This window comes from Nyctereutes procyonoides, unplaced genomic scaffold (assembly GCF_905146905.1).
Source record: "Nyctereutes procyonoides isolate TBG_1078 unplaced genomic scaffold, NYPRO_anot_genome, whole genome shotgun sequence".
NCBI classification, from domain to species: domain Eukaryota; kingdom Metazoa; phylum Chordata; class Mammalia; order Carnivora; family Canidae; genus Nyctereutes; species Nyctereutes procyonoides.
In genome coordinates this window covers 1,612,095-1,638,226 of record NW_026575028.1, presented here as the reverse complement: position 1 = coordinate 1,638,226, position 26,132 = coordinate 1,612,095, and the positions used below count along the sequence as shown (strand labels likewise).

General features: G+C 44.1%; 1 protein-coding gene across 1 annotated transcript in view; it reads left to right on the top strand.

Moving 5' to 3' along the window:
• The window catches only part of CACNA1C (calcium voltage-gated channel subunit alpha1 C), a 754,651-nt gene that overhangs the window by 470,314 nt on the left and 258,205 nt on the right, over positions 1 to 26,132 (top strand). The window contains 2 exon segments of the mRNA XM_055315403.1: positions 18,474 to 18,613; positions 25,908 to 26,047. Of these exon segments, the coding sequence (XP_055171378.1) occupies positions 18,474 to 18,613; positions 25,908 to 26,047 (280 nt within the window).

The following is a 26,132-nucleotide window of genomic DNA, read 5'->3' as shown; positions in this document are numbered from 1 at the left end:
GGACTTCTTACTGCTCAATTCACATGCTAGGTCATGTTTTTTTGCTCATTTTTATAGTCATAATAACTGGTACTTGTATAACACTTTGACAACTACAAAAAGGCCTTAATAAATATTATTTATGTTTCTTTATTTCAAATTCACCACATCCCTGTGAGGTAGATTTTATTATTTCCATATGAGAGCTAAAGAAACTGAGGCCCAGAAAGGAAAAGTGATGTGCACAGGAATCATGGTAGCCAGCAACAGATCAGGTCCTTATGGTTCTGCCATTGTTTTGAGTGTGCTGATACACACACAGGTGCATCCTAGACCCTGACCTCCAGCACCATAATCTGATGAAGGAACTAGCATGTGCTCACAATTCACTACAGTGCAGGGCAGGATATTACTGCAAACACTCTTCTCCCATGGTGGTCTGGTCCTATCAGAAGTGCTATGGAAGTTTAGATGCCGGAGGAAGTATGAATAGATCAGAAAAGGCATATATGCAATATGCTTTTTAAAAAATCATGCAAATGAGGGTTATTACCATGTCATTTGTATTAGAAAACTTTTGTGGCTTTGGGCAACTCCTTACCCCCCATTGTTCCTTACTATCCTCATCTGGAAAAGAAGGCAGTGGACCCCAAAAGCTTCCAGGTTCCCTCCAGCCTGATGTTTCATGCCCAGATGCATTCTGTACACCACAAAGCCTGATGGTCCTCTTCCCAAGCCTTCTGAGCAAGCCACCAGGACAGAACCAGAGCATTAAGGAGGCAAAAAAAGCAGAAACAGAGTCTGGGTGAGGGGAGTGTTCCCTTTGGGGCAGGAGCCAGGGGCCACTTAGACAGGGAGGGTCCTGGTTACCTGGCACCCAGCACCAAAGGAGCTGGCTGCCCGACCATGGCTCCTATTCACTGAAATTGATGTGCATGCCAATGTCTCTGAACCACATGGGAAGTGTGGCTAGGCTGCGGCTGGTGGGCATTTCATTTCCTGGCCTGTCGGTTTTTAAGGAGCCTGGAATAATGGTGCCACTTGCCTGTCTCAGCACAAGAGGTAGGCTGAGATGCTGAAGTAGAAGAGGCATCCAGCCTGGTGGATCCAGTGGACACACAGCCAGAGCTGGCCTTCTTGGGGTGATGCTCTTGTGAGGCAACAAGACCCAGAGCAGCCTCAGGCCTGGGCAAGTCCAGGTGCATGATGAGGAAAGACAGCAAGTCAACACTGCCAAAGCAGTGTGCTGACCTGGACCCATGCCTGTGTGGAAAACAGCCTTTCTCTGCCTTGGTGCATCCATCCATTCATTCACTTCCATTTCTTCCTTTTTGATCACAGAGGTGAGAGCACCTCATGGCATCAAGTACCATTGGTCATCAGAGGGATCTTGGAACAGATGTGGCCAGCTCTACCTGAGGCTTAGTCCCCGAATGCACACACACAAGTGACTTGCCCGGAGACAGCCCCTTCCCACCACTGGAGAATACCAGCTCTAAGGAGTTCTCCTAAGAGACAAAATCGGCCTCCCTGTTGTGTCTACTGATGAGTCCTGCTTCCATCCTCCTATCTTCTGATGGCTTCTGATAGCCACGTCAAGTTAGTCTACTCCTTTCAAGGGACAGCTCTTGAGTGTAGTGTTTCCCCAAGTATGGCATGTTCGTTAAGAGTTCTTTAACTGTCACCTTTTTTGGTAGCAGGGATACTTCTAGTAAAAAATAAATAACATTAAAAGTCTCCTTCCTAAATGTCTATATAAGAAAAGCAAGGTGATTTAAAAGAGAAGTATTAAGTATAAAATGCAAAACATCCATGGACATGGCAAAATGATGCTGGTCTTGATAAATGCCTTTCTGGGCCACCCCCTTGCTAGCATCCCCCTCTCGAACCTTTCACCTCTGTTGTCATCAACTTCACCCTGTTGTTTGATCATGGATTGTATGTAACTATCACAGCTTTGACCGCAAGATGGTTTCTCAAATCCACACTTTCAGCTCTGACCCACCATCTATCATCTCCAGTCCCCTGTGCACATTTTCACTTGGATGCTTTTGCTTCTCCTCATCGTGTCTGTATCACTTCTCAGATACCATGGGATTCTAGAACCATGATGGGGAGGGGAGCGGGATTGGGGAGGGAGACATTTCTTAAGTATTTCCTGTTTAACATGTTAATGTACATTTTCCCCCTCAGTCTTTAAAGAGTCTCAACAGAAAGATACTATCTCCATTTTATAGCTAAGTAAGTGGAGGCATGTGACATTTAAACAGTTTGGCTAAGGTGCAATAGTTGTGAGAGATCTAAAATTTAAAACTCAAATTTGCCGGTGTGATGGAATTCCCCGTATGCTGGGTAGCCTTCCAGCTGGAAGCAGGAAGGGGAGTGGAGATTATCTGGCCAAACTTTGCATTCAGTGAATAAAGACACCACAGCCCAGAGAGCTGGTGTGACATGCCCAGGCCACTCTGCTAGCTCTGGTCAGCTCCTGCTCGGGACTCTATTGCAGCACACAATATTTGTTCTTCCCATCATTCTGAATGACGTTTGGTGGCATGCTTGATGGTCCACTCACAGTCCACCTCCCATCCTAGTGTTTTCTGAAACTGTCACTGCTTTCCTGTTCTACTGCTCCATCCTTCTCTGGTTCAAATTCTCATCACCTCATTCCTGGACTATTTTATTTTATTTTTTTATTTAATTTTTTTAGAAGCAGGCTCCACGCAGGAGCCTGATGTGGGACTCGATCCTGTGACCCCGGGATCACACCCTGGGCCGAAGGTAGGCACTAAACCACTGAGCCACCCAGGGATCCCCCTCATTCTTGGACTATTGCAGAGCATCCCAACTTCAGTCTAATCTGCCTAGAGATTGCTTTCCACATTTGTCTTCATAAAACACATCTTGGCACACATGACCCCATGATCACACACTATCATGAGTCCAAGTCACCACAGACCTCAAATCTCAGGGACAAATCCCTCGTATGAAGCACAGATGCTATCATGTCACTTGAGACCTGCTTTAATTTAGACCCTATCTGTCTCTCCAGCTTTGTCTCCCACAATGGAAACTCTCTAGCAAAAATGGTCTTCTCTTTATGTGTCTGTGGGAGCTTACACTTCCCATATGGAAATCACCCCCTCACCTGGGAAATCACCCAGGCTCACCCCTCTGGCTCAGCTCACCCCATATGCTGGCCTCTAACCCCTGGAAACCCACGTTTTCTCCACGTTTTTCATCTGCTTCTTACCTGCAGGAGTCTTTCGGCAAGTAGCAAATGTGACCCTATGCTAGAATTCCTCTCCATCAGACCCATCCTTCCTGCCTCCTTGCCCGACTGTGAGCCCATGGAGGGCAGAACAAAGTCGAATACTCTTTGCAGCCTCAAAGAGTATTTTGCTGGGGAAGAACCCTTTCTTTCTACTCCTTGGAGTTGCACACCATGGGGTGGGTGATAGACAGCCTGCTGACCCACATGGCTGTCTGGGGAGCAGATAAAGAAGATGTGAAAGCACATTATAAAGCAAAAAGCATAAGCATGTGAAAGAGGCTAAGACTACAAAATTGACCTTGATGTCCTCTAGGTGTCCTTTTAACTGCACTGGAAGAATCTCTGAGCCCCCAGTTTCTGGCCCTATATAAGGCATTTGTGGGGGGCAGAGGGAAACTGTGACATAGTTCCTGCCCTCAAATCAGAGCAGTCACTCCCCTGATTGGGGAAGAGACATCTAGGACACTTGCCACAATCTGAAGACGTATAAAACATGCCATAAAGACATGTAAAAATTCCAAATAAGGAATTCCCGTAAGTCTGTAGGGCCCAGAGAAAAATAAGATTGAAAGCCCTAGAGAAGTCAAAGCAACCCTCCAATGGGAGAAGGAATCCAACTGGCCCCAGAGGAAGTAAGAACATGCCAGGCAAGGAGCCACAGAGGCTGGAATGGAGCTAGTCATGCCGGAAAGTAGCATCTTAACTCGAGTGGTGGGTGTTGGGAAAAGACAAGGTACATATGTAAGAAGAGAAAGATTCAAGCAGAAAAGCTGGGGCCTAATGAATGAGCAGTAAGAAAATCCTTTAAGTGCCTGAGGAGAGGTGTGGCATGATAAAAGTAAGGTTCTAGGAATTTCCTTGCTCAGAAATTTCTTCATCATTTAAGGGTGAAAAACAAAACAAAACAAACAAACAATCCCCCACTAGGGAGAGAAATGCCAGGTCTGCATTCATATCCTCCATCTCCAGGCTTCTGGTGCTGGGATGTTGATGGGGATCCTCTGTGCCCCTCCACCCTACCTCTCAGGACAATAATGCTACTGCTTCTCACAGCCATATCCTTTGTCTTGGCAACCCTGTGCTGAAACAAGGCTAAACACAGTGATACATGTGCTGCCCTCTGATGAGGATTTGGGCTGAGCTCTCTAGATCTAGTCTGAGACCATAATCTGAAATAAGCATCTCACGCACAGGCTGAGAGCTAACCTGGAGACAGAGGAGCATTTGTCTTAGTGTTCACAAGCTCTTGCTTTTCCTGGCTAGGGGAGGCTAAGCTTAGTTCTAATGGACCCAAATGGCTGATAAGGGGTGGAAGCCCTGGAACTGCAGTGGTATAAAGATGCTAAACGAGGAATGATGTGTAGAGATAGCAAATAGAACCTATCAGTAAGGGTGCTTGCAGATGCAAGTACTTGAAAACTCAGCTTGAAATAGTTTCTACAATAAGGAAATTTTATCTCACATAAAATAAGCCACAAACTAGGATGGCACCAAAGTTGGTTAAGGTGATTCACTAATTCAACGACTTTATCCAAGACTCCACTTCTTTCCACCTTTTCTGTCTGCCGCCATCAGCATATTGCTCTTGTCCTCAACTAGAAATCCTCATGATCCCCAGATGGTTGCCATGGTTCCAGGCTTCCTATACAGACATGAGCATGTCCAGCTAAAAAAGAGATTATAGTGCTCTTTTGGATGTATGTCTCTCTCTCTCTCTCTCTCTCTCTCTCTCTCTCTCTCTCTCTCTCTCCCTTCTAATCAATGAGGAATCTTTTCTATGGGCATCCCAGAAAATTTCCCTTCATGTCACGTTGGCCAGGGATGGGTCACTTGCCCCTTCCATAGCCAATGGATGGAAGAGAATAGACTGGCCTTCACTGGGTTAGACTAATGGATGGTTTATGGCCACATTGCTCCTCACAAGTAGTGACCAGGTTTGGTTAGGAGTGGGAAGAGAGTGCAGGGGTCCATACTATACCCAGCATTTTGAGCACATGTCTTCACATTGTTAGTGGGAATACAGAGTGCCCTGGGCCAAGCAGGCTATGCATCTCAAGCACTTGCTTCACACTACTAGGTTTTGCCAAAAATAATTCAGTATAAAGCCCTATGCACTTCCTATTATCACAGAGGTGCCAGATAAATGGATCTGGAGTAGTTGAGAGCTGAGTGGGGGTCCATTTATCACTATAACCACAAACAAAACAAAAAAAATATTAAAGTTAGAGTCCTGGTTCTACTGGCTACTAACTGCAGGGCTATTTGGAAAATTACCAGATACCTTTGCTAAGCTTTCTCATGTATATAATAGAGATAATATTTTTAATCCATCATACAGAGTTACTATTATTTTTTAAAATATTTTATTTACTTATTCATGAGAGACACAGGGAGGGAGGCAGAGACACAGGCAGAGGGAGAAGCAGGGAGCCAGACATGGGACTCAATCCCAGGTCTCCAGGATCATGCCCTGGGCTGAAGGTGGCGCTAAACCGCTGAGCTACTGGGCTGCCCTCAGAGTTACCATGAATATTATAACTAAAGCATCCAGGCTCAAATTCAGGAGTTAATGGCAGCTGTGGTGGAAGAGGAAGAAATGGTGGCAGTGGTAGTGGAGATGGTGATGATAGTGATGATGGGGGAGGTGGTGATCATGGTGCAGGTGGTGATGGTGATGGCAGTGGTGATGATGATGGTGATGATGGTGGTTGTGGAGGTGGCAGAGGTATTAGTGGTAATGGTGATGGTGAGCATGGTACAGGTGGTGGTGGTGGTGATGGCAGTGCTGATGATAGTAGTGGTGGTGGTGTGAGGAGGAAAGGAAAGTGAGAGTAAGAGGAATAAGGGGAGAGAGTATCTGCTCTTTCTGTTTCACAAAGAGGTCATGAGACTCAACATAAAAATTTTTGGGAAAGTGTCCAAACTGCGAAGTACTACCCAGTGAGTTATCACTGGTGATTATGACATGGTTAGCAAACCTTCTAAACCCATGGATACCTCCACTCCTGAAGAGCACTGATATCCTTCACCTTTGTCTGCCATAACTGAAGTAAGTCACTTCAAGAGGCAGAGAGTTGTCAAGTTCCCAGAGACACAAGGGAAATGCTCACAGCTATGGGTTTGGGAGTTTCTTTAGCCAGAATGGAACCTATTACTGTAGATCTAAGGACTAAGGAGACAGCGAAGCAAAGACCTTTGGAACACATGGAACCCAGCAAACAGGATACAGAGAAGTTTTTGGCTTCATTTTATTTAAATTGCTTTGATAATAGAAAGCAGATATAAGGACTAAGTCTTTAGTTTTTGTTGAAGTCAAGAAGACCCAAAGAGGCACAGAAGTGAGTTGTGCTACCTACTTTGAGATCGGGGCAGGAGAGGAGACAGGGAGAGGCAGCAGAGCTGGTGCTACTCACTACTCCAGTTGTCCAGCAGGGTGTCATGGGAATAAGCAGAGCTAGAACATCAGGGGAGGACATTCAAAGTCCCCTGGAGCAGGGGTGTCCACTCCATGAATGTGTGCAGAACACCTACTGTGTGCAGGTGCTAGGATGGCAGTAATGACACAAACTACCATGTAAGTGATGACTGGTTTCTAATTCTCATAATTACCAGTATTTCTACTTTACTGCTAAGAAACCAAAGTTTGGGCATTGATTTTGTATCCTGCCACGCTACCAAATTGCTGTATGAGTTCTAGCAATCTTGGGGTGGAGGCTTTTGGGTTTTCTATGTAGAGTATCATGTCATCGGCGAAGAGGGAGAGTTTGACTTCTTCTTTGCCAATTTGAATGCCTTTAATGTCTTTTTGTTGTCTGATTGCTGAGGCAAGGACTTCCAATACTATGTTGAATAGCAGTGGCGAGAGTGGACATCCCTGTCTGGTTCCTGATCTTAGGGGAAAGGCTCCCAGTGCTTCCCCATTGAGAATGATATTTGCTGTGGGCTTTTCGTAGATGGCTTTTAAGATATCGAGGAAAGTTCCCTCTATCCCTACACTCTGAAGAGTTTTGATCAGGAATGGATGCTGTATTTTGTCAAATGCTTTCTCTGCATCTAATGAGAGGATCATATGGTTCTTGGTTTTTCTCTTGCTGATATGATGAATCACATTGATTGTTTTACGAGTGTTGAACCAGCCTTGCATCCCGGGGATAAATCCTACTTGGTCATGGTGAATAATTTTCTTAATGTGTTGTTGGATCCTATTGGCTAGTATCTTGTTGAGAATTTTTGCATCCATGTTCATCAGGGATATTGGTCTGTAATTCTCCTTTTTGGTGGGGTCTTTGTCTGGTTTTGGAATTAAGGTGATGCTGGCCTCATAGAATGAGTTTGGAAGTACTCCATCTCTTTCTATCTTTCCAAACAGCTTTAGTAGAATAGGTATGATTTCTTCTTTAAACGTTTGATAGAATTCCCCTGGGAAGCCATCTGGCCCTGGACTCTTGTGTCTTGGGAGGTTTTTGATGACTGCTTCAATTTCCTCCCTGGTTATTGGCCTGTTCAGGTTTTCTATTTCTTCCTGCTCCAGTTTTGGTAGTTTGTGGCTTTCCAGGAATGCGTCCATTTCTTCTAGATTGCCTAATTTATTGGCGTAGAGCTGTTCATAATATGTTTTTAAAATCGTTTTGTATTTCCTTGGTGTTGGTAGTGATCTCTCCTTTCTCACTCATGATTTTATTAATTTGAGTCTTCTCTCTCTTCTTTTTAATAAGGTTGGCTAATGGTTTATCTATCTTATTAATTCTTTCAAAGAACCAACTCCTGGTTCTATTGATCTGTTCCACAGTTCTTCTGGTCTCAATTTGAAGAAAACCATAGCTGGGGGCATCACAATGCCAGATTTCAGGTTGTACTACAAAGCTGTGGTCATCAAGACAGTGTGGTACTGGCACAAAAACAGACACATAGACCAATGGAACAGAATAGAGAATCCAGAAATGGACCCTGAACTTTATGGTCAACTAATATTCGACAAAGGAGGAAAGACGATCCACTGGAAGAAAGACAGTCTCTTCAATAAATGGTGCTGGGAAAATTGGTCATCCACATGCAGAAGAATGAAACTAGACCACTCTCTTGCACCATACACAAAGATAAACTCAAAATGGATGAAAGATTTAAATGTGAGACAAGACTCCATCAAAATCCTAGAGGAGAACACAGGCAACACCCTTTTTGAACTTGGCCACAGTAACTTCTTGCAAGATACATCCACGAAAACAAAAGAAACAAAAGCAAAAATGAACTATTGGGATGATGATTGGTAAAATCTGTCACTCTTTCCACTCCATTACCCCCAAAGAAAAGATAATATCCCTGAGCCAGAGTGAACTCCTTAGAGAGGAAGAGGCTGGCCATATTCTGACAGCCAGAGCTGCCCGGTGAAGGACGGGCCACCTTAGAAGGAAATGGTAGCCTGAGGTGGAAGAGGTCAACTGGAAGGATCTTCTGCTGTGCACAGGAGGCTGGCCAATGTGCCTTTTGGGCATTCCACAAGGGTGACGCAGGCAACATGTAATAAACATTGACTGTTCCCTCTGTACCAACCACATGCTGGACATCAGATAAAGAACTTAAGCAGGCCAGTCTCTGCCCTATGGGAGTTTACACTGAGAAACCCAGACTGGGAAGGGACCCAGGGATGGACAGAGGTGCCATCTTGGAGGCAGGGGCAGTGAGGGTTCAGGAGGAGCAGACAGGCCCATACTCCAACATCTGTGGTGGCCGGCTTGGCACTCTGGATCTGAGGCAGGTGCCACTGTGCTAGGGCAGCCAAGGCAAGGCCAGCCTCCAGAAAGGAAGACGTGAACTTGAGAAATTAGTAAGTGGCTAAGTCACTTCACATTAGCATCATGGATAAGCATGGAGAAACAGTCAATTTGGAGGAGAGTTTTTTTTTTTTTTTTTAAACTGAGCTACTGTAAAACCAATGACACTGGCATACTTCTCAACTCACTCAGGTTCAGTTGCTTCTTGCCCTCAATAAATAGGTGAAACATGTTTTCTCAAAGCTGCTTTACTCTTAGGCCATTAAATTGTTTGTCCTGTCCCTTCTTCCTTTACTAAAAGTCCTGAGTCTTGAGGCCAGACCATTTGAACCATCAGAAACCTTCTAAATAAGGCTCTTCAGAAGGACCTACCCTCCAAAAATTGTGAAATTGAAGCAGTTGTCTTCAGAGACCTCCAATGTCCCTTCCCAGCTCCCTTCTTCCCAATCCAGGTGCCCCAGGCATCTGTCCAGGGTTTCACAGAAGATTATGCTGTCAACTTGCTGATGCATTAGTCCGTTAAGGTGAGGGCTGATATAGGCTAAACATGATGTCATATACATTAGATGGAGACCCCTAAAAGTTGGAAAGCCTTTAAGATCCAAAGGAATGCTTCCCTTTTTTTCACTCCGGTAAACTCTATATAACATGAAATTTGCCATCCTAACCATTTTTAAGTGTACACTTCAGGGGTACTAATTATACTGTAGATGCTGTGCAGCCATCACCACTGTCTACTTCCAAAGTTTGTCATGCCCTGAAACAGTTCCTCCCTCCCTCCAGCTCCTGGTCACCTCTACTGTACTCCCTGTCTCTGTGAATTTGCCCATTCTAGACTCTTCATATAACTGGAGTCCTATAATATTTGTCCTTTTGTGACTGCCTTCTTTCACTTAGCATCATGTTTTCAAAGCTCATCCATGTTGTTGCTGATCAGAGTTTCATTCTTTTTTATGGCTTAATATTCCATTGTGTGAATATCATTCCTCCACTGATGGAAAAAAGGCTTCTTCATGGCTGAATTCCAGGCATCAGTAGAGACACCAGAAGAGAAGAAGATCGAGTGATCTTCCAGATGCCACCCTTCCAGCCACACCATATAAGTAGCCCTTTACTGCCCAGCAGCCCCCGATGGGCACAGTAATCCAGGATTTCAGTCAGGCCACAGACAGAGAGACTGTGCTACAGCAGAAACAGCACCAGACCAGCCCTCAGGAAACACAACCACTCATCCATGGGGTGGATATGTGGCCTTGGACAAGTTCTCTTACTTCTATATAATGAGGAGCTTGGGATATGTGTCCTTGTATGAAGTCCTTCCAGCTTCTTATTTTCTGCCAAGTCCCTCAGTGTCCTAAGAGACACTTGCAGCACAGCAAGTGGTGTGGGGCAGAGCAGAGCCTCAGGAAATGTTTGTGACCTACTGAATGAAGGAATGAAGGACCAAGAGAAGAATTCAAAAGTGAGGAACTAAGGTATTCCAGTTTCTTCATCTCCCTTCATTTGAGATAGTCAGGAGGCTGTATTTAGAGGTCAGGTTGAATGGTACTTAAATTATGAAACAATCTGGAATACAAGGTGCTATTTGACACATTATTATTGCATTTCTTGTCTTTGCACCTTGTACTGAGATGGAATTGTATGACTGGGCTTCTCATCAATTCTGTTTGGTGTAGAAATCTTGGCATCTTCAATAAATACACTTGCATAAATTTAAATGAATACACACAGGCTCTCTTCTTACTAATTCTCACACCTTGGTCTGTTATATAGCAAGTATAAGCTATATAGTGCTCAATGCAGATGGTGGTTATTACTCCACTGTGCTGTGTGTGTGTGTGTGTGCTCACATGTGCACAGAAACATCACATATGTATAGACATGGCAGGCTGTAGTTGTCCTTGTCTAAGGAGCTGTACCCTGGCATAGCTTCTGCTCACAAGGAGTCCGTGTTCTCTAAAGCCCAAATATTAATGATCTCCTTACTGAAGAACTTTTTTTATTATAAAAATCTATTTGTATTTATAGTGATCCTCAGAAAAATGAGGAGAAGAACTCTTTGTTCCTTTCCATGTCTTGGAATCTGACTGTGCCTTAAGGCAGAACTGCACACATACCAGGGATTGGCATTGAAGAGACTTTGGAAGTCCTCTACCACTTTGGAATTGGTGTTCAAAATTCCAAGAAAAACAAAACAAAACAAAAAGCAGTGATTCCTCTTCTCAAACAAAATCTTATGCAGAAACCAGCATATTAAGCCAATAAAAGTCTTCCAGACTAGTCAGAGATGGCTACTTTTTTATCTTGCATAGAGTGTCCACACCCCATCATATTGGTTCTCTGGACTTTTTGAACTGTGTTAGGATCTTTGGACAACTTAGCATGTAGGTTCAAATGGTACTTCTCTGGTTCAAGGTAGCAAGGGGGTTAGTGAGCAAAGCCTCACTTTCTCAGCCTTCCCTAACTTGTAACTGCCCCCAAAGAAGCACTGTGGAAGCCTAGGGCTCTCTGCAGTGCTGCATTTTTTTTTTTTTAATGCTTGCCTAGTTCTTTTATAGATGAGGAGATAGACCCAGAGAAGTAAAGTGACTTGCCCAAAGATACACCGCCAGGGGTACCAAAATCAAGATTATTACCATCAAAAGATATTAAAATCTCTGTCCTATAGGAGCGTATAATATAGTTGAAAGGTGGGATATGTGTACATGAAAAAATAAATGGAAAACTAAAATAGACACTGTACTCATCAGTGTCTATTAGTTCTACAAATGTTTAGAAGGCATCATGGTTCCTGGAATCTGAGGCTCTCTCCACAATATTTTACTAAATATTTTAGACATGAGTGTTGCCATGGGTGCCAGCTGCCAGCAGTAATGCTGAAAAGTAAGCAGGGAAAGAGGAAAGGAAGGGAGAAGAAGATGAAAATGGAAAGGAAGCAGTAAGGAGAAATAGCTGTGGATAGAAGGTGACAGGAAGGAAGGAAGACAGGAGAGTCTGAGAGGCCAAAGTCAACACACCTGCCCCAGGCAGGTAGGGCTTCACCTGTGATTTGGGGAGGATCTCCAAGAGCCACAAAAAGACTCCATTTCAGTGTATTCCCATTCCAGCCTTGAACATCCTCTTTTCTGCAGGTGTTTATGCCCCCTGTAACCTTTCCAGCCTCAACCCAGAACTGCAGGAATGGGAACCTTAGTCTGTTCCAGGTTGGCTTGCAAAGTTCATGAGTTCCCAAAATCACAGAAAAAAAGGGCCATTCACAGACTGAATTTTGTGCATTCTCAAAGAGTTCTGTGGCCCCCTCGCAATTCAGGAGAGCACACAGCTCTGGCCTGAGAACTTAGGCAGGAGGAGGGCTGTGAAGGAGTGTGTATTCACAGGACTAGAGGTGCCAAGACATCAGCGCAGCAACAGAATGGTCTTGGACAAACTTTTTCATTTCTCCACGCCATTCATTTTCACCCTCAGGTGTTCTGTGGCAACACAACATATGTTTTGAAAGGATCAACCAAGCTGTTTCACTTGTTAAAGTTTTTGTTTGTATCTGTCTTGGGTTTGTGGGGGTGGGGTGGGGTTAACTGTAGGGTATTCATCTCTCTAAGGTCAGAATGAATACAATAGGACCATCAGCACACTCCCTCAATTAGCAGCACAGATAAATGTGTTCCAGACACTACAGCAATAGGCATCTGCCCCTTCTCAGGATTCTTTATCCAGACTCCATCTTACTGGTCCTCTGAACCCTTTTCAGTTCTATATCAGATCCTTAAACAACTTAGTATGAGGACTCTGACCCAGTTGTGTCTTTGGGGATAAGCGAGGCCCAGTGAGAAACATTCTGTTGACACCAGGAAGGCAAGACAAATGAATGGACCCTTGGCCCTCTGGTTTCCTATCTTCTGCATATGCCTCCCTGGCCTTGGTATCTTATCAGCATACTGGTTTTTCAAGTGAATAGGTTAATTTTTTTGTACATTTTTTATTGGAGTTTGATTTGCCAACATATAACACCCAGTGCTCATCCCAAGTGCCCCCCTCAGTGCCCATCACCCAGTCACCCCATCCCCCTGCCCACCTCCCCTTCCACTACCCCTTGTTTGTTTCCCAGAGTTAGGAGTCTCTCATGTTCTGTTACCCTCTCTAATTTTTCCCGCTCAGTTCCCCTCCTTTCCCCTATAATCCCTTTCACTATTTTTTATATTCGAGTGAATGAGACCATATAATGTTTGTCCTTCTCCGATTGACTTACTTTACTCAGCATAATACCCTCCAGTTCCATCCATGTCGAAGCAAATGGTTGGGTATTCATCTCTTCTGATGGCTGAGTAATATTCCATTGAATATGTAGGCCACATCTTCTTTATCCATTCATCTTTTGATGGACACTGAGGCTCCTTCCACAGTTTGGCTACTGGGGACACTGCTGCTATAAACATTGGGGTGCAGGTGTCTCAGTGTTTCACTGCATCTATATATTTGGGGTAAATCCACAGTAGTGCAATTTCTGGGTAGGAGGTAGCTCTATTTTTAACTCTTTGAGGAACCTCCACACAGTTTTCCAGAGTGGCTGCACCAGTTCACATTCCCACCAACATTACAAGAGGGTTCCCCTTTCTCCACATCCTCTCCAACATTTGTTGTTTCCTGTCTTGTTGATGAAGTGGTATCTCATTGTGGTTCTGATTTGTATTTCCCTGATGGCCAGTGATGTGGAGCATTTTCTCATGTACTTGTTGGCCATGTCTATGTCTTCCTCTGTGAAATTTCTCTTCATGTCTTTTGCCCATTTCATGATTGGATTGTTTGTTTGTTTGTTTGTTTGTTTGTTTTTGCTGTTGAGTTTAATAAGTTCTTTATAGATCTTGGATACTAGCCCTTTATCTGCTATGTCATTAGCAAATATCTTCTCCCATTCTGTAGGTTGTTTTTTAATTTTGTTGACTGTTTCTTTTGCTCTGCAGAGAGGCTTTTTATCCTGATTAAGTCCAATAGTTCATTTTTGCTTTTGTTTCCCTTGCCTTCATAGATGTCTCTTGCAAGACGTTGCTGTGGCCAAGTTCAAAAACGGTGTTTGTTGTCTGTGTTCTCCTCTAGGATTTTGATGGAATCTTGTCTCACATTTAGATCTTTCATCCATTTTGAGTTTATCTTTGTGTATGGTGCAAGAGAGTGGTCTAGTTTCATTCTTCTGCATGTGCATGTCCAGTTTTCCCAGCACCATTTATTGAAGAGACTGTCCTTTTTCCAGTGAATAGTCTTTCCTGCTTTGTTGAACATTAGTTTACCATAAAGTTGAGGGTCCACTTCTGGGTTCTCTATTCTGTTCCATTGATCTATGTGTCTGTTTTTGTGCCAGTACCACACTGTCTTGATGGCCACAGCTTTGTAGTACAACCTGAAATCTGGCATTGTGATGCCCCCAGATATGGTTTTCTTTTTCAATACTCCCCTGGCTATTCGGGCTCTTTTCTGATTCCACACAAATCTTTGTTCCACTCCAAATTTGTTCTAAGTCTCTGAAGAAAGTCCATGGTATTTTGATAGGGATTGCATTGAATGTGTAAATTGCCGTAGCATTGACATTTTCACAATATTAATTCTTCCAATCCATGAGCATGGAATATTTTTCCATCTCTTTGTGTCTTCCCCAATTTCTTTCAGAAGTTTTCTGTAGTTTTTAGGGTATAGATCCTTTTACCTCTTTGGTTAGGTTTATTTCTAGTTATCTTATGCTTTTGGGTATAATTGTAAATGGAATTAATTCCTTAATTTCTCTTTCTTCAGTCTCATTGTTAGTGTATAGAAATGCCACTGATTTCTGGGCATTGATTTTGTATCCTGCCACATTGCTGAATTGCTGTATGAGTTCTAGCAATCTTGGGGTGGAGTCTTTTGGGTTTTCTATGTACAGTATCATGTCATCTGCAAAGAGGGAGAGTGTGACTTCTTCTTTGCCAATTTGAATGCCTTTTATTTCTTTTTGTTGCCTGATTGCTGAGGCTAGGACTTCTAGTACTATGTTGAATAGCAGTGGTGAGAGTGGACATCCCTGTCGTGTTCCTGATCTTAGGGGAAAGGCTCCCAGTGTTTCCCAATTGAGAATGATATTTGCTGTGGGCTTTTCATAGATGGCTTTTACGATGCTGAGGAATGTTCCCTCTATCCCTACACTCCGAAGAGCTTTGATCAGGAATGGATGCTGTATTTTGTCAAATGCTTTCTCTGCATCTATTGAGAGAATCATATGGTTCTTGTTTTTTCTCTTGTTGCTATGATCTATCACGTTGATTGTTTTACAAGTGTTGAACCAACCTTGCATCCCAGGGATAAATTCCACTTGGTCATGGTGAATAATCTTCTTAATGTACTGTTGGATCCTATTGGCTAGTATCTTGTTGATAATTTTTGCATTTGTGCTCATCGGGGATATTGGCCTATAATTCTCCTTTTTGGTGGGGCCTTTGTCTGGTTTTGGAATTAAGGTGATGCTGGCCTCATAAAATGAGTTTGGAAGTATTGCATCCTTTTCTATCTTTTGGAACAGCTTTAGTAGAATAGGTTTTGTTTCTTCTTTAAACGTTTGATAGAATTCCCCTGGGAAGCCATCTGGCCCTGGACTTTTGTGTCTTGGGAGGTTTTTGATGACTGCTTCAATTTCCTCCCTGGTTATTGGCCTGTTCAGGTTTTCTATTTCTTCCTGTTCCAGTTTTGGTAATTTGTGGTTTTCCAGAAATGCATACATTTCTTCTAGATTGTGAAGTGGTTAATTAGATACCCTCCAAAATTCTCTCTCTCTGACCCAATGGCTTTAAGCAGGATCCTATAACTTCTGCTAAGGAAGTACATTCCTATAATATGAAAGTGGTTTCCAGGGGATGAGATTGCCCCTCATGTAGAGGGATTCCGGCCTCATCTCTCCTCTTTTTAGGCATGTTGTACCAGGGCAACCTACTTTAGCCCCCCCCCCCCCCCTGCAAGCTGAACTCCCCCAAAACCCTCTATACCTGATCACCAGTAGCCCTGACTGAATGTCCCACAAATGCTTTAATTCAGCAAACCTGGAACTGATGTCCCTCCCCCGAAGTCTCCCCCTGCAGTGAGAGGCATCACCATCCAGAGTCACCCAAGTTAGAAAACTCAGGGAGGGGGGCAGTAGTTCTTTTGCCGCCTCTTCCCCCAACCCCTACATGCAACCAGAAACCAAATCACATCCTTTCTATCTCTCAGACCCACCTAGTTTTCACCAATCCTGATGTCTATCTTGGCTCAAGCCTCCATGATCTCTGCATGGGTCACCACCCTGACTCCCTCCAATCCCATCACCACCCTCGCTCTCTAGGTCCATGACAGACTACTGTATGATGAATGTCCATCATTCACGATCTCCTCAGAATAGAATCCAAGCACCCAGATGTAGCCACAAAGCCCCTGGTCATCTTACTCCTGGCCACCTCTCCAGCCCCATTGTTTTCACTCCAGCTGATCAGATGCCAGCATTACCTAACGTTCTCCACACACACACTTTCCATAAGTTCCCTCAGGTTGCACTATACCCTTTTGTAACATGCTTTCCCTTTCAATGATGGACACTTTAACCCAACATCACCTAATTTTTTTTTACATCACCTAATTTTTAAAGACTAGAGGTTCCCACATAATACTAATTGTTCCTGGGTCATGCTCCCCCACCCCAGGCAGCCATGTGCCCAGACCAACTTTATGATTCTGTAATGGGTAGTGAGTAAAAGATAAGCTTGCCTCTGAGGTGCTAGTTAATGCTGGTCTCTCTATTCCCTTCCCACAGCTCCTGCCTGATCAGGGTCTTCATCGGTACATGGATCAGTGGTTCTTAAACTTTAGGGTGCCTCAGAAATGCCTGAAATTGTCTGCAATGCACTTTTCCTGGCTCCATAGCTGGGAGACCTGCTTCAATAGGTCTGGGTAGGGCCCAGAATTCTGCATTTATTTACTTTGCATTCTCAAACTGCTTCACCTTGAGATGGGCATGGTGAGATGAGCACTTATTCCAGGTCTAGAAAATCAGGAAAGAATGGATAGGAGCACAGGCTTCTGTGTGGGCTGACCTCTCCCCACAGAGCTCCCCATCAGGCTCCAATGCCCCCAGTCTTGGAGCACCTTTCCAGCAATCTAGGCTGGGATCAGGTGATGCCCTGTCTCCACAGTGTGGGTATGACCTGGAGGTCTTCCATGAGCTCCATCTGACCCAACAGGATGGGAAGTTAGGTTCAGGAGTTCTGAGCCTGCTGCCTCCTGGGGGCTGTGATTGGGCGTGTCCTGCTTGGAGGATCTGTGGCCGAATGCCATGTGGACTAGTGTTTTGTGGCTCCAGTGAGAGATGGGCTGAGGCTCCTGCAAAGGTGAGCAGTGGAGCAGGTAGGCATCCAGGCAGACTTCGCCTGGTGGGGACTATTAAGGCTCTGCACTGGGAATAAGGTTGCGGGAGAAAGCAATTAGTGGTGAGGGAAGCCAAGTGAATCAGCACAGAGTCGGCTCGCTCTAATTGAGCCAACAAGTTTGTCCTGTTAAGTGTGGGCTCCCAGGGACAGCAGTTTCATCCTTAAATGCCAAGTCTTCCTCAAGGTGGCAGAAGGAGGAAAAACACTACCTTCCACCCCTTGAGAAAAGAGATGTGCCTTTTCTCTTCACTGCCCCACCTCAGTGCCTGCCTCCATCCTGGAAATGCTGATCTTCCTCTGTCTTTGGACAAGTGTATGTCTTTGGACAAAGATTTTTATTTTCTCAAGAAAGAGACAGACTTCAGGTCCAGGGTCAGTGTATATGAGCAGATTGCCTGTGTTTCACCTGCTGTGGGAGATTTTCAATGCCTCAACTTCTTTGCGGCCATATTTCTGGTCTATCATTTTGGAGAATGTGGTTAGTACCTTCCCCCAAAATGGTTTCTGTTATCTTCAGGGTTTGTTACCTCAAGGTTATGGTGCACTTTTTCCTGTAGTACTGTCCCCTCTTTTCTGAGCACTATACTCCTCTGTCCTGGCATCATTTCCCTCTAGATCAAGACATTCTGACTTCTCTTCTGAGAAGGTACAATGAAACATCCACTGATTTTGTGTGTGTGCGAATTTTTAAAAATATTTTATCTGAATTCAATTTGCCAACAGTATTTACTGATTAACTACATAAGATATTGCTCTAAAATGTGTAACTCTTCTACCACCCTAACACTTGCATTTTAACAGGGGACATTTGAAGACTAAAAAAACCCTTAATGCGCAATGAAGTGGAGCTCTAAGTTTGGAACAGACTGTGAAGTTGGTAATCTGGCTTGAGGGTCCTACCCAGTGTTCCCCTAGATCCTGCCACAGAGGGGGCAACACACTCTCCTCCACCTGCTTGTGAGATCTGCTATTTCAGAACTTTACAGATCTCCAATCCCATTGACTTTATTTTTCTCTCCCTCTGTTTTTGTTTCCTAGGAACGAGTGGAATATCTCTTTCTCATAATTTTTACTGTGGAAGCATTTTTAAAAGTAATAGCCTATGGACTTCTCTTTCACCCCAACGCTTACCTCCGCAATGGTTGGAATTTACTAGATTTTATAATTGTGGTTGTAGGGTAAGTATAACTACCTTTATATATATATATATACCTTTATACCTTCACGCCTCACCATCCACCAACACGTGCCTCCTTTTCCTTCTGTATTTGTATCCCTTTTTGATTTGGTCACAATGGCACTGGGCACTAGGCAAGATGAGAGGATCCATTAAAAATCACTTTGAATCCAGACTTTCTCCAAAGTGAAAAGAGCTCTCACTTAGGAACAATCACACACACACACACACACAAGAGAGAGAGAGAGAGAGGAGAGAGAGAGAGTAGAATCTGAGTGCTTTTAATGGAACTCAGAGTCCTCTGTGCGGCCAAAGAGATTCCCCTGCTTAAGGTCTTTTATTCCATCTCCAGCTGCATCTGTCTGACAAGACAGCTCTTCAGGCAGTTCCCCGGCTGTGTCCCTGAGCAGGGTTTAGTCCAGTTTGCCTGCAAGCAGCACATGGACATGGGGGTGGGGGCGCAGCTGAAATACAAGGTACTATGGATGCTCGCTCTCACCTCTATGGTGGGCTTCATCCAGGGCCCCAGGAAACAGGCCTATTGAGGTGGGTGGATGAGGAGAAGACAGAACTATGAAGAGCCAAGGTTCTGGTGGCATAAGTAGAACCAAACACACCTTCCCCAAACATGCTATTCTACTGTAGCATAAGATAAAGCAAGATCAATATAGCCTTTAAAAAAAGGCAATGTAAAGTATCATAAAATAAAATTTGGAAGTGATGATCTCCTTATCTAAGAATTAGTAACTTTATCAAAAGATCCTCTGTGAAATATTTATACATGTGCTATGTGAAACATAGTTTATTAAGACACAGTTGATGAAGTTCCAACCACTTATCTATTTTATGAAAGGAGAGCACCTTTACAGCAGATTCTACATCAGAACAAGCTGGCTTCTCTGAGCTAATTTGTTGTTTCTCTGAGCCTGAAGAGTGGTCATGTGGTGACCACCTTGAATTTTTATTCCCTTGGTGTTCCAACAGGCTACAGTATGTCATTAGGCTCATATCCCAGGAACCTATTTTTGATTGGCACCATTTGTGCCATCCCAGTGAAGACACAGGTCCTTCTGGACTCTTCCAGAGCACTTACTGCTGGTTATCTCATGTGAGTGTATGGTCTTTCTGCAGGAAATAGCAAGAGCAAATCAAGACCATTTAGAAGTTATTTCCTTGTATCTGGGCATCTGGATGACTTATAAAGGTTGTTTCAAACTGTTTTAGAGGTTTTCTTTGTTGTCTTTTTTTGCATAGCCAATGAATGACACACTTTGGCCACATTAACTCCAAAGGATATTTGGGTAACATGAGAAGCACTAAAGTTGTTGGAGTATTTGCCAGGCATAGATCCGGCTCCTGAGGACTCAGAGTGAGGATGCAGCTGTAAGAGATCTTGCTGCTTCTGTTCACACCAGGATAAACAAAAGAGTAACTGAACAAATAAATGCCTTGAAATAAGTCAGTAAACCTAGCAAAGGCATTTAAGGTGCCTTGTTCCAAAGGCCCCTAGTCCTTTAAAATTCAATGTATTTCTCAAGGCCTCAGACTCTTGGGAACCTTTCACACATGCATAGAAAAGAGCCCCAGGAATGACATGATAAGGGAGAAGGGTACCTTCGGGAACTAATTTTATTTAGGTAGAGAAGCTCTTCCTCTCATGTTTATGGAATGAGTTGGAGTTGTCTGCCCTCTTCATGGCCTTCCCTACAGCCTGGGAGGTAGAAAGAAGAAGTACGGGTCAGAGCTCAAACAGGAGCTATGAGATGGGGGGATCATATGCCTTATCATGCAGCTGCACACTTGGTGACCCTTGCTCATCTTTTGCTTGTTTGGACCTTGCTGTATCCCTCACCCTACTGTTCCTCCCAGTAACCACAGAGGGCAGACTTTGTGGGGACAACCCATATTTCAGTCACATCTTCCTGGGTTCTAGGCCATGAGGCTGATGAAGAGGAAAGCATCTAGACTTGGCCCTCTTCCAAAAGATGCCTCTGGTTGACTGTTTAAGCCACAGAGGTCATGATACTAGAGGTTACTTAGCTTGTGGTTCACCATAAGCCTTTGGGCTTCCTCCCCACTAATATCACACATGGACATATTTGACACCTACTTTCTCTTCTCTAAGGGCATTTGTCCTAGGGGCTCTCTGTCTAGTCTAAATCTTGGCCCATCCTTCTAACTGGAAACACACACACACACACACACACACACACACACACGGTGTAGCTCAACCTCCTCTCTTCAGCTATGCCTCTTTTCCCTGCCCTTTTTTTAAAATCATATAAAATGGATATCCCTCTGCTTCCCTTATGTCTCCTGGGAAATACCTACTCTCTTGGGCTCCTCTGCAGCCACTTAGGGGAAAATTTCTTCTGCCCTCCTGCAATCAGAAGGGAATGTGCCTTGCCCTGGAAAAGCTGGGTTTGCCTGCCTACTGTCTGAGTGCCAGGCAGAAAGCTGCTCTCTCATTTCTGCATTGCCATGCTGGAAGCCTGTGATAAGAGGCATTTCTTAACCCCCACAAACCTGTCATATTTTCTTCTGAAAGTGGAAGGGTCTCTTTGGTACAGTGGGGAAATGGAACTGCTGAGTGAAAGTAGGAGGAGGGGAAAGTAACTGCTGAGTTACTTCAGAGGCCTCTGTGAGCTACCTCTCCCCACCCCAACCCAGGGACCTAGGGATCCTCACTAAATCCCCCTGCCTGAGACATTCTATTTCAACCACAAGGGCTTTTGCTACTATCTCTCTTGCAGTATGGTGGCCCTGCCTTTCTGATTTTCTGGATCCTCTAGAGCCTCATTGTCTCTTTTTAAAAACTCCAATGTCTGGCTAAGGAACTGCGAGACACAACTCCTGGAGAATCCTCACCCCTACCTCCCTGTCACCAAGCATCCAGCCCTTAGTGACAGGTAGGCACCAAGCAGTAGCTTTATAGTATCTAATCAAGGAGAATCACACCAGACCCAACAAGCCAGGAACATCTCCTAGACCCATTCCTGAATATTTTTACCCCTTCAAAATTAAAATTAGACACTTAATAAAGTGTCTGCTTTAAGTTGGGACAGAGAAAAGAGAAGAAAGTTGTCGAACCTCTGTTTCCTTCAATAAATAATATTTTGTGAACATCTTGCACCCTAATAAGCATATTGCTTTCTTCCAGGAAATACTAGGAGCCAAATATGGCTTGGATTTGGAATGTTGTTGGACAGACTTGCAAAGCTGGTCTCCATTTTCTGAGATTTCACTGATCTAGACTTCAGTGGAAAGAACATTTCTCTGCAGAGAAAGAAGCCCGATTCCCCCATCCTGGCAACTCTGCCTGGGGTTCAGGGCATCACCAGCTAACATATGACACCATCAAATTGCCAAGCTAAGCTGAAAGAATCACAGCACTGAGAAGGACTTTAGATGTGGTCTGGCTAGAGTTGTCAAAGTTCTTTTAGCTTCAGAACCCATTGTTCAAGCAAAGCCTTACTCAGAGACCCATGAAAGCCACTCTATTCCAGCCACTTATCTCTGGCCTTGATGTCCAAGAGGTCCTCAAGGAGTTCCATGGAGCAGAGTTTGGAAATTCTTAATCTAGGTCAACCTCCCCATTCCTGGGTCCTGCCTTGATATGAGTTTCTGCAAAGCTAAGCCCCTGGCTACGGCCTCTTCTATTTCCAGATCCAGTTCCCTGAGCATGAGTCATTTCAGGAGCTCAAGCCTATTTCTCTAGAACAAGGTTGGCCTGGCCTCAAGTATGGGGACCTGGTCCTGATCCCTGGGCTTCCTTTGTGACCCTAGGCCATGACCCAGCACACACTCTGCTGACAGTGAATTGGTAATCATCTTTAGTACAAAGGACAGAAATTGCCCCATGTCGAATTCCTTCTTTTTCTTGTTAACCACAAAAAGCCCAAGATCCCAGGTTCCCATCCCCACATGGCGCTTTGTTTGCATCCTGTGCCCCCTCTCCCTAGCCATCCCCCTGAGACCTTTCCACTGTGCCTTCTGCTCCTCACAGGTCACTGCCCATTCAGGGGTCAGCAAACATTTTCTATAAAGGGCCAGATACTCATTTTCAGCTCACACTTTGTCCCAACTATTCAACCCTAGTGAGGAAACAGCAACAGACAACAGCAGTGCATAAATGATGGAGCTGCACTCCAACAAAATTGCACTTGCAGATAAGCAGATGGCCCAAATGCTGCCCTAAACCTTCAGCTTTGTCTCTAGCCACTCACTTAACTTCCTGGCTCTTCCAAGGGTCTTGCTTCATTGCAATCTCTCAAGAGATGGCCACTCTCTCCCAAGTGCCTTGATCCACAGCCCAGAGTCCGGAGAGGAGCCCTGAATTTCTCTTATTTCTGCTTTCGGGCTGCTGGCCCTTCCCCCTTCCTAGCAAACTCCAGTTCTGATGTGTGTGATCAGACCCTTCCACCCTTACTTCTCTTTGTGGGGGGTACTCTATAGGCCTCTAGGGACTCCTCATTCCTTGAAGACATGAGCTCTTGGCTCACTCCCAAGTCTGTCCAAACTCGCTATTCCTGCTATCCCCTCCAGTATCTTCTTGGCTCCTTGATATTCCCCCCCCCCCCAGGAATCCTGACTCTGTCCTGTCTCAATTGCCCACTCCCATGGTTATAGCCAATATCCCTGCCATAACTAACAACTGCTCCCTCTCCCATAGTCTCAATCCAAACATTCTACTCTGGAAACACTACCATCGGTATTTCCAGCTCTCTCCCTCTAGCACTTTGACTCTGACAATCCATTCTTCCTGTTCCATTCTCTCTGTTCCTCTGCCCATCATGTCCAGTTCTCCTTTCAACCAGCTTAGATGCCCAGCCCCAGCACAATCTCTCACTTACATGCACAGTCAACATCCTTCTTTCTCCATTTACCTTGCTCATTTGGAAAAACACCAACTCCAGTCGAATCCAACTAGATAGAGAGCCACCTGCTACCTGGAGCTATGCCATTGAAAGGGGTAAAGAAACATGCAAAGCTGAGTTGATGGGTTTCACTTTACACCTGTGATAACCAACTTCAAATAGGTCCTTGAGGATACCTGACAAACCTATTCTATGTGCCTAGCCCATTCACTCTTCTGCTTTCTTTGGTGATTCTTATACCTTTGCCTCCTCTAAACTTCCAATACCTGCTCCCCTTTCACATTTTCAATGTGAAAAGCCAATGACCTTGCTACCTGTTTCCCTATGAAAACAGGTATAATCAGGAAAAAAACGTCTGTACCCCTATAATGTGCCTTCCCACTTGAGCCATGATAAACCATCCCTTCCCCTGTCTAGGGCCAGTACCCCTCAGGGTGCAGGAGATTCCTCCCTGCCTCCTGAAGGATATCAATCCTCCCAGTAATTGTCCTCTCACTTCTGCATGGTCAGATTGTCTGTCTCTGTTACATAACTCCCATCACATATAAAAATGCTGCTGTTTCTCCCGTTTAAAAACAAACACAACCCTCTTGATTTCACACCCTCTTCTGGCAACCATCTTTTTTCTTTTACTAACTTTTTTTTAAAAGATTTTATTTATTTATTCATGACAGACACAGAGGAGAGAGAGAGAGAGAGGCAGAGACACAGGCAGAGGGAGAAGCAGGCCCCACGCAGGAACCCAACGTGGGACTTGATCCCGGATCTCCAGGATCATGCCCTGGGTCGAAGGCAGTGCTAAACCACTGAGCCATCTGGGCTACCCTCTATTACCTTTTTTTTAAAAAATGTTTTATTGGAGTTCAATTTGCCAATATATAGCATATCACCGAGTGCTCATCCTGTCAAGTGCTCCCCTCAATGCCCATTCTACTACCTTTTAATAGTAAAATTCCTCAGAAGGGTTGTCTATGCTGTGGCCACTCAGTACTTGAAATGTGGCTAATCTAAATTAAAATATAATGTCCATGTAAAATACACAGCAGATTTCAAAGATTCAGTACAAAAGGAGTGACAAACTCCTTTGCTACGAAGAATTAAAAATTCTTCGTATTTATTACAGTTGAAATGATAATATTTTGGTTATGCTGTATTAAATAAAATATATTATCGTAGTTAATTTCACCTGTTTTCTTTTTACTTTTTTTAATGTGGCTACTAGAAAGTTTAAATTACATATATGGTTCATATTTGTGGCTTGCATTATATTTCTGTTAGAGCTATCTCAAACTTTTCTTCCTATCCTCTCTTGAACCCATATCTGTTAAGCATTTGTCCCCATCACTCCACCAAAAGAGATGTTTTCAAAGCCTCAGTAATCTGCATGTTGCTAAAGCCAGTGTTCAGTTTCTCATCCTTGTATCTGCAGCACAAAGCCAATTTCTATGGAATCATTTATTTGTGCCCAGGCAAAATCTAAGGGGCATTTTTAGGACTGAGGATGTGGGTAGGGAAGAGAGAGATGTGGCTCCCAAGCCACGTGAAGGCAGGAGCTAGGAAACCATGGACTGGGGAGAGGGCACTCCAAAGGGACGGACGCACTACAACAAACTTTTTAAAAATATTTTTTAATTCATTTAAATTCAATTAATTGACATATAATGTATTATTGGTTTCAAAGATAGAGGTCAGTAATTCATCATTCTTATATAACACCCAGTGTTCATCCCATCAAGTGCCCTCCTTAGTGCTCGTCACCCAGTTACCCCATCCCTCACCTACCTCCCCTCCAACAACCTTCAGTTTACTACTTATAGTTAAGAAATCTCTCTGATTTCCTCTTGTTTTATCTTTTACTCTGTTTCTCTGTGATCCTCTGTTTTGTTTCTTAAATTCCACATAGGAATGACATAATATAATTAATAATTGTCTTTCTCTGACTGACTTATTTCACTTAGCATAATATCCTCTAGTTCCATCCATGTCGTTGCAAATGGCAAGATTTTATTATTTCCATTTATATATTCCATTGTGTATATATACCATATTTTCTTTATCCATTCATCTGTCAGTGGACATCTGGGCTCTTTGGTTATTGTGGACATAACATGGCACTGCTGCAAACTTTAGCAACTGTCCAGGCTGCCCAGCTTACACAAAACCAGTTGTGTTCCTGCACAGCTTTATGACTGCAAAGGGTCTTCCCATTGCCTCTCAGACCTCCCTGGACAGTGGTCATGCCCTTGGCACAGTGATATGCACACTGAGGCAATGTCATCTTATGATGGTCACAGTCCTTCCCACAAACACACTTTGGCTCTGGTTTCTGGGCTGGGGATGCCTGCAAACTTTGCTATCCCAGGCTTCCTTCAGAGAATTCAGGATCTGATAGCTCCATCTCCTCTTCCTCTCTTCTAGGCTTTTCAGTGCAATTTTAGAACAAGCAACCAAAGCCGATGGGGCAAATGCTCTAGGAGGAAAAGGAGCTGGATTTGACGTGAAGGCGCTGAGAGCATTCCGTGTGCTGCGCCCCTTGAGGCTGGTGTCTGGAGTCCCAAGTAAGTAAAGCCATTCTTCTGCTTTGCAGTATATTTTGTCACCATCCTCTGCTGTCCTTTGCTGAATGGTCAATCAACACATATT